The sequence below is a fragment of the Gymnoscopelus microlampas genome (assembly GCF_963454915.1).
Source record: "Gymnoscopelus microlampas genome assembly, chromosome: 21".
In the NCBI taxonomy this organism is placed as follows: domain Eukaryota; kingdom Metazoa; phylum Chordata; class Actinopteri; order Myctophiformes; family Myctophidae; genus Gymnoscopelus; species Gymnoscopelus microlampas.
Genome location: NC_139958.1, coordinates 33,297,351 through 33,313,526, shown reverse-complemented (window position 1 = coordinate 33,313,526; position 16,176 = coordinate 33,297,351). Strand labels below are relative to the sequence as shown.

Sequence of the window (16,176 nt, the reverse complement as noted above, 5' to 3'; positions counted from 1 at the left end):
GATGCAAGTTGATGATCATGACAACCTTTCAGTGCCTTTTATTTTACACTACTTTACCTTTTCTGTATTAATAACTTTGTTTTCATATTGTGTAAAACTATAGAGCAACCGACCGAGACGATCAGGCTGCAACAGAAATAATCGTGTTTTTTGGATTGGTGTGCAGGCAGGCTTCTATTGTATTTGAATTTGAATAACTTGAATTTAAGTAGCAATTGAAGAAATTCAAATGGAGTGAATGAATTGATTTTTCAATTTGCATAGTATGACATATCCTAACACATACGCATATCCTAATAAGGTACTGCACAACAGCTGATCACTTTATTTGAGAGCACTTTATGATAATCCCATAGAAAACCTTGTCACAGTGTATTCAAACAGGTCTGCTGTATACTGTATCAACATCTATATTTGACTTATCTCAGCAGGCTGAATGAATAGTGTCTCTCTGTTAGGGAGTCGGTATCAACTATCAGTATCCTCTCAGTGTAAATGCTTTAAAGACTTGCTTTGCATAACACTTCTCTTTTCTCAGTTTTGCCTTTCAGGCGATAGCACCTCCAGTTTCAACGCAGAGGATCTCAAAAGCTTCATGCCCCCCTGCAACTTAGTATTGTAGAACACAGTACAGAACTAACACATCACCTGAGCCAGGATTTACATACATGCCTGTGCCGGAGGAATTGACGACAAAGGTGTGATGTTTCAAAAGCATTCAAAAACACGTGGTTACAGTTTCCACACATTCAGCATAGGAAAATATTTTAAAAGTGCCTTTTAGTGTGTGTGTGTGTGTGTGTGTGTGTGTGTGTGTGTGTGTGTGTGTGTGTGTGTGCGTGCGTGCGTGCGTGCGTGCGTGCGTGCGTGCGTGCGTGGTCAGTGTTTAACAGGAATAGCATTTATGTCAGTAACGGTAGTGTCAGCCTGTAAAACCATTAGTCACCCCAAGGGAAAGCGGTTTCGGCACAGTAAAATCTAGTGTTAATACTACTCAGAAGAGTGTACAAAATGTAACCAAATGGACCTGTATGGTCCCTGGGGATTTCACAGTGTGGGCATGGTTATCTTCAAACCTAACATGGCAGAGGGAGTATTATTAGCCAGGGGGCAGGGGCTGGTCTGTATCAAGCACAGCTGCTTTTTCAGTTAAAAATAAAAAAAAAGGGTGCTGCTAATAGCTACAAAGATAATTCCCACATTTCCTTTTTTATGCCTAATTTATGCTCTGTCGTACGACACGCTTGTAAACCGGCTATTTTCGGCAACACTGTCCTAAAAATCTGGCGTTTAGAGCTACTGTACAGTAGGAACAGGAAAACAGCGATGAGAACTGCCTCGTATGGCAGTTTTGGGGAGTCAAACCCCCCGTCTCGGCTGGAATGTCTGTCAGAGACTTGAGCTAACAAAGCGTGTCTCAACAGGTAGGAGGAGTAAAGGGAGAGGCAGATTCAGTACAGAGAGAGCCTCGGTGAAGATTAAAAAGTGACTTCCATATGCTACTTTTGCATTTTATATTCTTAACCAAATGTGCGCAGTAGAGCTCAACTATGTATTTGCTTAACCAGGGCACAGTGCACAGTTGGTTATGCATATCTGATTGTTTAGTACACTAAATTGCTAGCTAGCTTGTCCAATTTAGTTCGGTGACTTGGTAACTATTCTTTTAAAAGCATGGTAATTTTATTCTACCGTTTTATTTCCATTTATAATAGTCTTTCTTCTACAATCCACTTTCAACTTGGCGGCATCGCTATTTTGGGCATTCCATTATAGGCATGCAAGCTCTTGTAGATACGACTGTCTTCGCCATGCGAAACCATCGTATGACCGCATAAAACAGTTTGGTGCATATTCCCAACTGTCAAAGGCAATGAGCATTTGACTGCTTAGTCTGAGCAGGCTCACTTCACAGTGGCTGTGAGCCTCAGAGGAGATCCATCCATTCTAATCAGTTTGTGTGGATCTGCAGGTAGCGTGCTGATGGGTTTAGCACATGTCAGCATCAGTTATGAAAATTATGGTTTTAACCACATGAACCTAGCGTCCCTAATCTGGGGCAAAAGAGGGAAAAAAAGGACGGGCCTAGCATAAACCCCTGGGGGACTTTCAGGGCTGGCTTTTTAGGAAGAGGTTGACATTATGGGCAGAGAGCCATTTGTTGTAACAATGCCTTAAACAAAAATGTTCTTTGACTTCATCCTAAATCTCATCTTTAAACAAAGATCGTATTGGGAGCTAAATAAAAATCTTATTTCTCTTAGTACCTGAACTACAGTATGATATTCATACTGTGGCAAATTGACACATCATCATAGACAATCAGAGACATTGATGTATAACACTATCATTATGAAATCAATATGAATTCCTCAAAGATAGCTCAGATATGGGCACATGAAGAAAACACGTGCAGGTCCTTTTATGAATGAAGGGCTTGATCTTGTCTTTACTGGAATTTTGAAACCTGAAATTAGCTACCCTGGCACATTGGCACAAGATTCCAAACAAGCCTGATCACGTCCACTACAATCACCTGTTGTATATCACAGAATGGATAATCACTGCTATTGTTCTGCATTGCTGTTTAAACCTCCCAAACGTTCCCTCTCATTCTGACTTTCTGAGGCTTTCCTCCCAGTCTCAAATCTAACACACACCCACACACACGTGCATAATTCCTCTGAATATAATTCGGAAAACGGCCTGCAAGGGGCACATAGACCCTCTGTCTACACTGTAAAATCTTGAGTGTTTATTTAACTGTCAGAGTGTACAAATCAGAATCTAGCCGTCTAGAAGAGGGTCGTTGGTCTGTCTGTCAGTTGGTCAGTCTGGAGCAAATCTTGTAAATTGCTGGACCGATCAGCTCCACATTTCTTGTGCACTGCCATGCAGTACCTCCACACATATATTGTCACATAACTTTTATACTTTTTGTCTAATAAAGGAAGTAAATGGGGCTCTGATCGGGCAAAGTCATGCGTCACTGATACATGAGACAATGACACAGGCTGGAGCCACGTCATTCCCATGTGGATCCCGAGATCCACAGGATTACATTTTTACTGTGTGCTCTTCAGTCGTCACACTGCTTCTCCAGATGTGTAGTAAAGTAAGCATAGGTGTGAAAGCACATCCTCTACACCACTGCTAGACCCAACCCAAACATACCTGTTAAGAGCCTTGCAGTTAGCTGTGTAATTGCTTAAAACTGTGTTGAATTATGCCCTGTGTGGACATCGCCAGCAAATGTCTCACCTTTCAGTGACTCAAGACAATGACACCATGCAGTACATTTGTCATTCCTATTTAAAGAAAGAAGGGCACCATCGCAGATTCAAATGACTCATTGCTTATGTGGGGTTGCTGAAGAGAGAAGTGCCACACCCTCTAAACAACAATGCGCACACGTCACAACACTACACAGCACATCAGATTTGATTTAGTCTAGATTTGTGTCGATGAGATTCTGCATTACAGCCTTGGATGGGCAATCTAAGCCTACTGTATATACTTTGTCCTACGACAAATGGCAAAAGTAGCCGATTTGCTAGTCTCACATGGTCAGATTATTGGATAGCTTCGCCTATCACTGCCTACCAATTGTCTAGATACAGTCATTGTATGGGCTTGGACAGCCAGTGAAGGCAACCGGTGACAAAGCCACACCCTCTGCTTTTTAAAGGACACGGCTTTACCACCTTTACTACACCGACTGAATGCCTTCACATTGGTTGCACACCTCAATGCAGTTTCTGCGAATTTCTCAGAATTGTTACCACCCACCTCTAACCCACACATAATTAGAACATCACTAGACTTATCAGTAGGTGGAGATCTCTTAAAGTGTGGCTACGTAACGTGAGACTACCAATTTGAGCTAGTAGATCTGATCTTTCCGCTATTTTAGAAAATGAAAAAAGAACATTTTTTTCATGTTCGCCTACAATGACATGGCCAACATAGGGACATCTTGGTAAAAGTGGTGAAAAGAGAACAATTTCTGACAGTGTTTCACCTTCAGTGATCAACTAGCTCAGTCAGATGGCATGCAAAAGCCTCACACTGTGTGACACACACACACACACACACACACACGCATGCACACCCTCGTCAGTGTCAATGAACAATGGTTGATAGGCAGGGACTAGTAATTGTTTAGGGTGGAGCAGGGAATCCTAATGTTGTGAGTGTGTGTGTGTGTGTGTGTGTGTGTGTGTGTGTGTGTGTGTGTGTGTGTGTGTGTGTGTGTGTGTGTGTGTGTGTGTGTGTGTGTGTGTGTGTGTGTGTGTGCGTGCGTACTAATGTGTGGGCTACTGTTATTGATAAGTTCAAAGTGTTCTTGGAAGTGTGTCTGTCTGATCATTGGTCAAGCAATCAGACATTTGAACACACACACACACACACACACACACACACACACACGTGTGCGCGCACACACACGTGCACGTAAATGCTAACGCTACGCCCACACTGTACTGGATCACATTACTTATACTGTAAGCTGAAAAAGAAAGTGTACAATATGCATTGCAGACTCGTTTTAGGTTAAGCATGTCTAAGCAATTTTATCTTTGTTATTACGCATGTGTGTGTGATAACACACACGTGATCTTATCCAAAGAGGTGTCTGATGTATTGCGCTTTTATTTTATTTATTTATTACAAAAGTGTTTTGCCCTTGTTTTTTTAAGTATTTTTTTAAGGTGTGACATTGAAGTGTGTGTGTGTGTGTGTGTGTGTGTGTGTGTGTGTGTGTGTGTGTGTGTGTGTGTGTGTGTGTGTGTGTGTGTGTGTGTGTGTGTGTGTGTGTGTGTGTGTGTGTGTGCACTGTTCCCGTACCATTGTTGGTATGCCTGACACAGTCCTGCAACACAGCATGCCACTTCTTATGTTCCTTCTCCGTCATTACACAGAAGTAATGGTGATGGGCGTAGGGGTGCCACAGGATGAGCGGGAACTGGGTGGCACACTTGAAAAATGGACTCTTGCTCGCTTTGGCCTTGATACCTGCAAGCCAAATTCATATAATAAATGTGAACGATGAAAGTAACAATGAACAGCAACTCAACCAATGTGTCAGTCAGTATTAAAATATCACTGTGGTAAGCAGTACTGTGTATCTATACTCTCTTGTACTAGTTTCTCTTGTGCCCATCTCTCTCGTACCTGTCACTCCCGTACCCATCTCTCTCATACCGATCTCTCTCATACCTGGCAGGCTGATGTTGATCAGCTCCATGTACTCGTCCACTGAACTCAAGACCTTGTATCCAGCACAGTTGATGGTGGACTTAGCGTGCAGGCCTCTGTCATGAGCCTGACAAGACAGCGAGGACAATTACTAAAATTGAGTCAGTTCACAATAAATAACAATTTACAATTTAGGAATTTAGCAGATGCTCTTATACAGAGCAACTTACAAACGCGAAATCGGAATAACAACAATAATTGTCATCATCATCAATAGTGCACTGGCCATTTGGGTTACTATAATACTAATTATTTATACTTATATAGAATAGAATAGCACAACTCCAGCAAATGCAGAAACTGGCTGTGTTGTAGGAGTGATTACTCACCGTTTTATTGTCATACAGGCTGATGTTATAGGTATTCGAGATAAACACAAAACGATTCCTCCATTTCTTGTTCTCTTCAAGATATTGAAACATACTGCCTGAGAAGATGGACCTGTCCTCAAGTGGGTCCTGGAAATGAAAAATCATTGCAGTTATTATTATTACTACAGTGGAGGTTTCACAATACTGTGTGTGCTTGTTGATAGTGTAATGTTTCCTCCTTCCTCCTCGTTGTCTATCACAGTTAAATCTTCAGCGTTGTTTTAACTTGTGAGTGTAAAATTACTTTTAAACTGTTAAATTAATCATTTTTACACAGACGCCGATGTTTTTACCGTCTACGCATTAAATCTCAGCTGTCTAAGTAAGACCAAATGTATATGATGACGTGAACAGGAGTGGACCCTCAGAAAAAAAGAAAATCTATAAATGACAGGAACTGAATACATCAATTCTGAATCTTACAATTTTACAATCATGCCATTGACCACCAGGATAAATCATTTACACCAAGGTCACACATATAGTATATAATATATCAATGCTCCATCAAGGTTGATATCCAGATTGGATATTGAATATTATACAAATATTATTAGTTTATACTTAAGTCTAAATATTATTATTTTACAACGTAAGACTATGGAAGTGTCGTAACTCTCTTTCAATGGCTCTGGGTTGAGCTGATGCCATTGTCATAACCTTGAAGCTTAATGGGTGCTTCCCATGTTGTGGGGGTGCAGGACTGAACCAAGAACAACATGTGTGTTTACACAGCTATATACAACACCCACTTTGTTTTTAGATTTCCTGTCTTACATCAAATAATACCGTAATGCAAACAACTCAATCTCGGCGAGGAAGGAACACAGTAAAGTCCATTGTGTTCATTGAACTCTGAGAGGGTACAAATGGAACCAAATGGACCCGCAAGGGTCCATTTGGTTCCATTTATACCCTCTCAGAGTTAAATGAACACTCAGGACTTTACTGTTAAGGAAATAGTTAGGGACAGGAGAGGAGGGGGAGCAGGAGAGAGGTTTAAAAGCTTGTTTTGCTTCCTGGAAAATGTGAAATTCTCCCATTTCTCTGAGCATGAATCTGAATACGCATTCAAAGAGTCAGACTAGTATCACTCTGCTGCGTATTAATTCTTGCACCTGTGTTCTGTCCCGCTGCAACGCTATCACATTAAGTTTCACAACAGTGGATACGAGGAGTGATGCATGGCTGTCCATGCATGAAATGTGCTCCACTTTCCCTCTAATGGCTCCATGGTTCCGTCAGGAGCGGTAACAACTACAAAGGCACAGACCGCTGAATGGCTGAACTGTGTCCGTCCGTTTTCCGGGGTAGACTGATTGTTGAGCGGACTAAATATGATCACAAACACTACCGTATTCTTTATGGCTATAATGGCACACTGTACGTGGGATGCATATACAGTACACACTATTTTGCTTGTAGTGGGAGCAAAACTGGACAGTAAAGGAAGAGATCTTCGGTTTCTTCTGCTTATATCTATTTCTTTCACATTCTCCATTTGTACACTCTGCAAAGTTAAATTAACACTTAGGGTTGTACTGTGTGCACTCATATCAGTCATGCCCAACCTTCATAAATTCAAGGACCCCCAATTGAATATACAATAGGCCACAGACCTCTGTTTGACAAGATCTGGGGCCCCAATCAAGAATTTGGTCCAGAAGTCCTTTACTCTCTTTGTACTGTAGGTATGGGATAACATAATAGTATAATATACCAAAACATATTTTTTTATCCCTTCTCAGATGCCATAGCACATTGTTCTAGCTGCTAAACCCACACCGATCATGTAGTTGGATGGATGGAAACCTAATCTCCAGATGGAACTAATCTATATTCAGAGTGACATTGAATTGAAAAGAAAAATGAAGAATGTGATTTTTGTACATGTGTCACTTCAATAAAAAAGACTAAACCGAGTTCATTGTCTGAGTATGATTGCTGAAACTAGGCCTGCATAAAAAATGTTGTGTAGCTATTTACAATCTGAAAATATTTGGGCTCTTAGGTGATCTGCCGCTGAAACCCGAGAACAATAGTCACACATTAGCCAACAGAAACTGCAGATGTAAATGTTGGCTTTGGCATGGTAATGTGTGTTTCACTTCAAATTGAATTGTTCTACTTTCAAATGGTTTATTGGGGCTCCTTAAAAAAAAATGTTTTTAATGTCAATAATTAAAGTAGCTATTCTTCTTCACAATAACAAGTGATATACTGTAGTTATAGCAGTGACTGAGACAACTGACTGAAAAATAACGCTGTATAACTGAATGCGCATGAGCAACTGGTCGCAGCCCACATCAAGTCACCTTTTGACCAATGTGGCCCCCCACCCCAAAATGAGTTGCCAATACCATACTGGGAGTCAGGATGGTCTAGAGGTAAAGAGGCCACCCAGTAACCAAAAGGTCGCTGGTGTGATCCCCGGCACTGATGGTGTATTCCAGTTGTGGGCTGGTGACTGGATGTAGTGCTCTGACCTCTCTAATGAAATACATTATATGTAAATAAGGAGGGACATGCGAAAACACAAATTTCAATTGGCTTGTGTACATTGACAATAAGAGAGGGTGTACTGTTAAGAGAGAGTGGCTATAGAAAGAGAGGGTGTTAAGAGAAAGTGGCTATAGTACAGGTAAGAGAGAGTGTTAAGAGAGAGTGGCTATAGAAAGAGAGAGTGTTAAGAGAGAGTGGCTATAGAAAGAGAGAGTGGTCCAGGATGTACATCCCTGTAGTAATGGAGTGTGTAAACTTGCCTTCCTGTGAAGGAGCTGTGATTGTGTTCCTCCTCCTGCTTCAATCTCGTAGCGGACGCTGTTGAAGAGAGCCACTGCATACTGCTGCTCGTACAGAGCACCAAACTCCCTCATCACGTCCCCGGTGCGAGCTGGAGGCAACACACACACACACACACACACACACACACACACACACACACACACACACACACACACACACACACACACACACACACACACACACACACACACACACACACACACACACACACACACACACACACACACAGAATGATGTCTTGCATAATGATATAAATTAATTGTATAGCACCTTTACATTACTAGAGGTTCAGGCCGCTATGCGGCCCTCACACCTACGTCGCACCGCAGATCCAACTGATATGCCCAAATATTGAGATCTCTGTATCTGTCAGTCCTTGTCCCTTTTATGCCCATGTATGGAGAGCCCTAATGTCGTCAGTATATGCCCATATAGGCTATATTAATGCCCCCCTTTGTGCCCATATATGGAGAATGATTGTTTGTGCCTGATGCCATGATGAAACATTGAGGTTAGACAACACAATCCATAGTTGGGCGTAGCTGCATTGGGAACTCCTTATATGGTTATGGCTGAGTCATGGTGACATGAGCGTGACGTCAAGAGGTTCGCCCGCCCTCCCATTAGCCAATTTTAATATAGGATAATACAATACAAGCAGAAAATGCTGCACTTTTGCATCATCATCAGTTTGCCTGGCGTTGCTGGGGTTATTGCGCTGACAACGCGTCGCAAAATTGTGAGCATGTTCAGGTTTCAGTATGCAGCATTGGCCAAGTTATTGTGTGGGTGAATTGGTGAAATAGGCTCTCTCTCCTCTGTCTCCCACCCTCCCCCTCCCCCTCTCTCGCTGACCGAGCTCTGGTCTGACATCATATTCTACAGAAACCGTTGCCTTAACGCCCTGGCTTGGTGAGAGACATCCTACTATCCTACTATAGAATGAAACCTTTGTCTGTCTGTCCTTCTGTCCTCATCGATTGTTCTCTTAATTGGTTTGACCAATTGAACTGATGGATGGATCAGACTCGCTCATGGGCATCGACCATTCCTTCACGATTTCCAAATTTAAGTTATTAGCATTTCTGTGAACTCTCACTCAATGACTGCTGTGGGAGAAGATGGGGAGAGAGAGCTGGCTCAGACTGAGGTGCAAAGTTATAATAAAGGACTTACAAGCCCATTGTATATATACCAATATGTGTGTGTGTGTGTGTGTGTGCGTGTGTGTGTGTGTGTGTGTGTGTGTGTGTGTGTGTGTGTGTGTGTGTGTGGGCACTGTGTGGTCAATCGGGTGCAGCTTTAATTACAAAATGGTTTCATCAACAACCCACAGTAGCACTCAGCGTGCTACAGTGACTTAATGACCAATCGATGGACAAGGACGTTGATACAGTTGTGTGCTCGTTCTCATGCATTATTCTCCTCAGTGGGTTTGTATATCGATCTGAAATTGATTTCAAAATCTGCCCAAATTGAAGCTGTTTATTAGCATTTTTGTCGTGGGCTACGCCATAGCTGCTATGGGACTTGTAGTACCAGTTGAGGTAAAAGAGTTCAAGTCTGCACATATGGGTGCACGGCACACTCCCCATGGATTAGTGGATGTTGAATTGTCAACAATCCATATCACGCATGCTGCCTAGCCTACACAGTCAAATTTTGAGTGTTATTTTAACTGACACTAATTTCATTAAGATTGGATTCATGGGTACTGTAATATGTCAGGTGACATTATTGTTAATGTAACTCTGAAAGCGTATAAATGGAACCAAATGGATGTGTACACCCACAGTGTTAAAGACATACCACTAGATCCATCATCACATCAAAAGAGACCACCACTGCGAGGTCCAGTGTCAGCACCACAAATATTACATTTCTCCCAAAACAGTTGACTTGTGGCAAAAATTCTTTCCACAGTCTGAATCACTGAAGCTCCACTGTGGGAGTCCCACACACCCCCACCCACCCACACACACACAAAACCACAAAATAGGACTGAACTCAAATGAGATTACAAGCAGCAACACTGGGGAATCCAAATCTCCATGACCTCCGCCCCATCACTAGGAAACGTTAAGAGTTTGTGAGCAGATCAGTGCATTCAGCTGAGTCAGGATGAGGAGAGATGTTTGTGGATGGGGGGAGGGGGTGGGGGCACAGGAAGGAGCGAGCAGGTCTGGTGTGGGAGGGCAGGAAGGAAAGTGTCCACAAGACAGGATAGCGAGGGAGAGAATGCGAAGGAGGTTAGGATAGGGACAGAGTTAGGACGTCAAACACGGCCTTACCCCCAAAACACATAACTACTGTGGCAACACAATGAATCATATATGCTGACTGTTAATTTAACAAATGGATACATCAACACTGAGGATTTTACTGTGTAGAGTAGAGAGGTATAATGCTACTGCACTAAACCCATTGTTCATACTACGAGTGTATCCTACTAATGGTTAGCAGCAGGATATTTTACTTGGGCCTATTTTCTTTTTTACAAAATTTAAAACCGCAGTTAACCATTCAGTGGAGGAAAATGTATCAAAGTGTAGAAGCACTCGTGTTGAAAGATTGCTTTGAAAATGTGTCACATTGTAGACGAATAAGCCAGATTCTGAGACATGTTTGTCAACCAACAATTTATAATGATTTTTTTTTTTTAAAGAGAGAGAGATATCTCAAGTGTCTGTGAAACACTTGAATTGAACAGCTGTGCTTTGTGTTTACTGTTGATAAAACTGTACCATTATCAACAGTCTATTGTTTTGGTCATGTGCTACAGTGCTTTTGAAATTAATTGCTTTTTAAAACAGAACCGTATCTGCTTTGTTTTGTTATTACTCCATAAATGTAGGTTCTGCTTTCTAATTTGAATGGATATCACATTTTGTGATGAAACCGTATATGACATATGAAATTGCATCAAGTCTGCGAGCTAGCCTGAAACACATCCATGTTCAACAACACGCAATGCCTGCCCTGTACAATCATGGCTATTTCTGCAGACTATACTTTCCACTGCCCGTGGCTTTGCCATGCCAGAACCAGAAGACAGGGCAAGCATGCACGCATACATGAGAAATACAGGCACGCGGACACACACACACACACACACACACACACACACACACACACACACACACACACACACACACACACACACACACACACACACACACACACGAGAACAGAAGCCTTAGCAGCTCTTGTTACAACAGACCACACTGCAAATTATCGTTTGGCTTGAAGCTAACCGTAAAAAAAAGGCACAGTTCCAAGTTAGCGAACTGTGCGCTAACTGTACAGACACTACAGTGTCTATACTGTAAGTATTTAATGTATGTACGTGTCCCTACTAGCCATGTTTAAGTTTATTCAGATCCCCATTAGCTGCCAGTGAGTTGGGGCACCACAATGGAAATCTGGGCTGGAATTGAACACTTTGCTTCCTGTTTCCATTACCGGCAGACAGACAGAGGGCTTCTTTGACTGAGTATGGAATAAATGAAAACCTCCAGGTCTCACCACAGCTACATAGACACATAATATGAATTCAGTCCTGTATAATGTAGGATAATTGTGGTCCTCTCTGTAGCTCAGTGAGTAGTACAGCAGTGTGTTAAAGGTGCAGTAAGTGATATTTTTGGTTGAAATAAGTGTTAAATTGCTCTATATTCTGATAGTAATCTTTGCTATTGAGTGTTGTCTAGAGTGTTTGTTCAATAACAGGGGTCTCCCCATCTCTCTGGTAAACAGGTTGGGATGCCAATTTTATTCAACCAGGAGAGAGAACTCATACAGGATACAGGATAAACACGTAAAATTGGAATGGATGACACAAAGAAGTGAGCCGACAACTAGAATATTTAAGCAGATAAATGGGCACTCTCTCCTGATTGGATGAAATTTGAAAACCACTTGAAAAGGCATTTTTCTTTTTATTAAAGAGCTGGAGACGGGGAGACCCCTATTACTGAACAAACACTCTATAGCAATGATTACTATAATAATATAGAGATTAAACTTTTTTACCAATACATTGAAGTTGTTTGTCTGTTCGTTATATATGCAGATATGACCACATGGAGCTAAGATCCCCAAACTCTCCCACGTTTGTACACTCCAAGACAGTACTTTGTGCCTGTTTCACCTGTGCAATGATGACATCATAGACTGGCCTCTAAACGGGTATTGGCGTCATGCTGCTGACATCATAATACTGAAGGGAGTACCACCATGCATCAAACAGTTAACACAGACAGGTCCGGTGCATCACAGAGACGGCACATCAGCAGACAAAGGAATAAAGCACTGGAGCGTTCGGACAATTATACCTTTTTATTTACAAAGTGCTAATATAAAAAGTCAGTACCATGTCAATGCCAAGTGCATCTTCATCAGAGTCATGGCTCTGATGAAGATGCACTCGGCATGGAAACGTTAGTCACTTGTTTACTTAATACTTACCACCTTGTAAATAAAAAGACATTTAGTCCGAGATGCTCCAGTGCTTTATTCCTTTTGTCATCATAATACTGACGTCATAGACTGGCCTCTCCAAGTACTATTTCACCCGTGCAATGCCGGGTAACGCTGGGAACCCAGCTAGTGTTATAATACAATGAGACAGCTGGTGCAATGATTCAATATGTGACTCAAGGTACAGGGATTTCTCGTAGTGATATTGGTGCCTAGAAATGACCAATGATGGTAATAATACCTCTGTGTACAGCGTCCTGACACAATAGGACCCACACAAATAATGTGTGTGTGGGTCCTATTGAACATCACAGGGCATATATGATGAACAATGCTTGGGCTGGCCAATGCTAAATTGCATGGTACAGATCAGTCACAGTGACGGGATTATAGTTCTACACTGACAGTTCAGACACAGTCAATAGTACAAGTGAGGCTTACATTTATTTAAGTCCGACACTTTTGCACATGAACCTCCTGTTCGACATGTCAACATTTCAGTTGACAGTATCATTACTTTTTTGTTGAGTGAAAGGGCCATGCGACAATTTTTATTCTTAAAGCTGCAATCCATAGAATGTATGTGCTACCTGGGAGCACATACATTCTATGGATGTGCTATGCACATGGCCAACATTTCTACTGCTGAGCTTTGACAGAACTCCCACTTGGGCAGGGTTAGGGTAGATATTGCACTTTGAGCTTCAGGTAATACCTCTTGTCAACCAGTAGTGCTCCCACCGTGACCACAGAAGAGCAGGGTCACCACCTCCAATCACTGCAGTTTAGTTGAAATCATGTTTTATTCCCACAAAAAAGGATTGCAGCTTCAACCCATTCAATCCGGGTACGCATCTGTATCATTTTAGATGTCTTTGGCTATTCAAAAAATATACTGTACAAGCTCATAGCGCGGCACTTTGAGATGGGGGGTCCGGGGCCAAATACATTTTGGGTGGTCCTTGACATGAAAAAGTTTGAGCACCACTGATATAGCAACATACGTTTTTCAGAAACCAGTTAGGATTTAGAAGACATTTGTAGATGCATTCGGATTGAATGGGTTAAGTAGGTACACTCAAGTAAGGTGAAAAATCTTGGGGAGACTATTTTGAAGTGATCATGATAGCAAGGTGCAGTGTCACCACCAGGGATGGTGTTTAGAGCAGATGGTTACAGGGGTATGTAGGGTTGGAGGCAACCCTTCCTGCCCTGTTCTTCACCCTGGCATCATGCAGCTATTTCATAAAGGCCAGCTGACAGCCAATCACCTGCTCTGCAGTGCAGATAACATGCTGGAGCATGTCCTTGGAATAGAAGAAGGTGGGAGAGAACCACACTGTGATGATATTAGCAACGCTTTTAAATATTAGCTGTTAAAAGTGGGCTGCGGGGTGTCCTGGAGGCTTGGCATGGGTTCAAATCTGGCCGGACATCATAACTACACAGCAAAAATCCTGAGTGTGTTGATGTAACTCATAGTGTAAAAGTAGACCCTTATACAGTAGCTTACAGTTCCATTTGAATGTTAATTTAAATCTGAGGGTGTAAAATCGAGCGGTGTTGGTTTACTGTGCACTTTTCTAGTTGTTAATTTAATTCTGAGTGTGTAAAAGTAGACACTTAATATACAGGTCAGTTTTTAGACTCTCTGGATTAAATTAATACTTGTTTTTGCAGTGTACTATTGCATGTCAGTTCCTCCCTCTCTGTCCTCTCTTCCCATGCACTGCTCAGTAAAGAAGAAATACCTGTAAAGTAATCGTTTACAAAAGGACTTGTGGTTGGTTATGCAATGTTGAGCTTCTTGAACTTTAGAGGGGGAAAGGGAAAGGGACATAGACCCCTAAGAGACCCCCGGTCAATGAAGAATATAGGGTTTAAGTTATTAACCGAGTGAGGAAAGTTGGAGAGCACTGGGAATGAATGAATGAATCAGATGGGTTAAAATCGGATTGACATGCGAGCAACTGAGTTCCAGGATAATGATGCACACAGCATCATTACACAGCAAAAACCCAGAGAGTGTGTAAGTGTAAAAATGGACACAGTGAACATTTCAAAAGTTATCTCCATTGGTTGTCTGGGCGATGTGCTGACCACATTGTTGAGGCGCCTTCTGTTCGATTACAGCTGAGGATGTGTGTTGTTGCATGGCTGTCCCCTTCTCTGTCACTCTATACTGGTCTGTTTAAATTAAGTGAATCTGCCTAAAAGATAACAATTAAAAAACTATGGTGATGTCAACTAAAGTCTGACTCTGAAACAGCTTCACTAGTGGCTCACGAGGTAGAGCAGCCACTTGGGAATGGGAAGGTTCCTGGTTCAATCCCCAGCTCCCTCTGGGTTCCTGTTGAAGTGTGTCCTTGAGCATGACACTGAACCCCAAATGCTCCAGATGAGCAGGTTGGTGCCTTGCATGATTTCCCATGACGCTGAGGTGTGAATGTAAAACGCTTTAGGGGCTGTCACTGTATAAATGCACCATTTACTAGAGCTGTAAAAATGGATTATCTTCAAAGCGATTATTTGTTTGATTAATGGAATATTCGAGAAGCAGGTTTTTTGGTTAATTTCTTAAAATTTTTGATCAACAAATCGAATCGACTCAAAGCTTTTATATAATCGACTAAAATTGATTATTCCGATACATGTCCCCCCACACACGCACGCACGCACACACACGCACGCACACACGCACACACACACACACACACACACACACACACACACACACACACACACACACACACACACACACACACACACACACACACACACACAGTTTTGTCAGCTATGTTTTATGGGGGTTCATTAACATATTGCCCTGTTGCCCTAAAGGAGCCCTGTATATAGACGAATCCACAGACGCGCCGCCTGTAGACAGCCATAGCTGCGGTGTCAACGCTCCTACACCGCGACACCGCAGCAATGGCCGCCTACAGGCAGCGAGTTTGTGGATTCGTCTATAGACACATGTGTGACCACAGCTTTATGTGGTATTTGATAGATAGACATGTGACCACAGTCTTATGTGGTTTATCTGATGATTTAATCAGTTTATAATGACACAACTCATGATCTGATGAGTTCCATTGTTGCCTTGTTGAGGCCTGCAATGCTATCAAGCACACTGGAAACACACTTTACACACTCTGTGAGAAGCTTTAAATGTTTAGGGTGTTGTGTGCCAATAGTCTTGGTTTCAAAAAGTATCTTTGAATTTGCTGAATATATTCTTCCTCACCCTATCTAGGTTTATGCT

At 42.0% G+C, this 16,176-nt stretch overlaps 1 protein-coding gene across 1 annotated transcript in view; it reads right to left on the bottom strand.

Moving 5' to 3' along the window:
- Positions 1-16,176, bottom strand: part of LOC311037034 (protein Niban 2-like) — a 39,788-nt gene that overhangs the window by 20,875 nt on the left and 2,737 nt on the right. Inside the window, exons 2-5 of the mRNA XM_084046083.1 lie at positions 8,390-8,520; positions 5,586-5,714; positions 5,218-5,323; positions 4,846-5,013 (exon numbers count right to left, since the gene is read on the bottom strand). Of these exons, the coding sequence (XP_083902209.1) occupies positions 4,846-5,013; positions 5,218-5,323; positions 5,586-5,714; positions 8,390-8,520 (534 nt within the window). The remainder of the gene's footprint in view (positions 1-4,845; positions 5,014-5,217; positions 5,324-5,585; positions 5,715-8,389; positions 8,521-16,176) is intronic.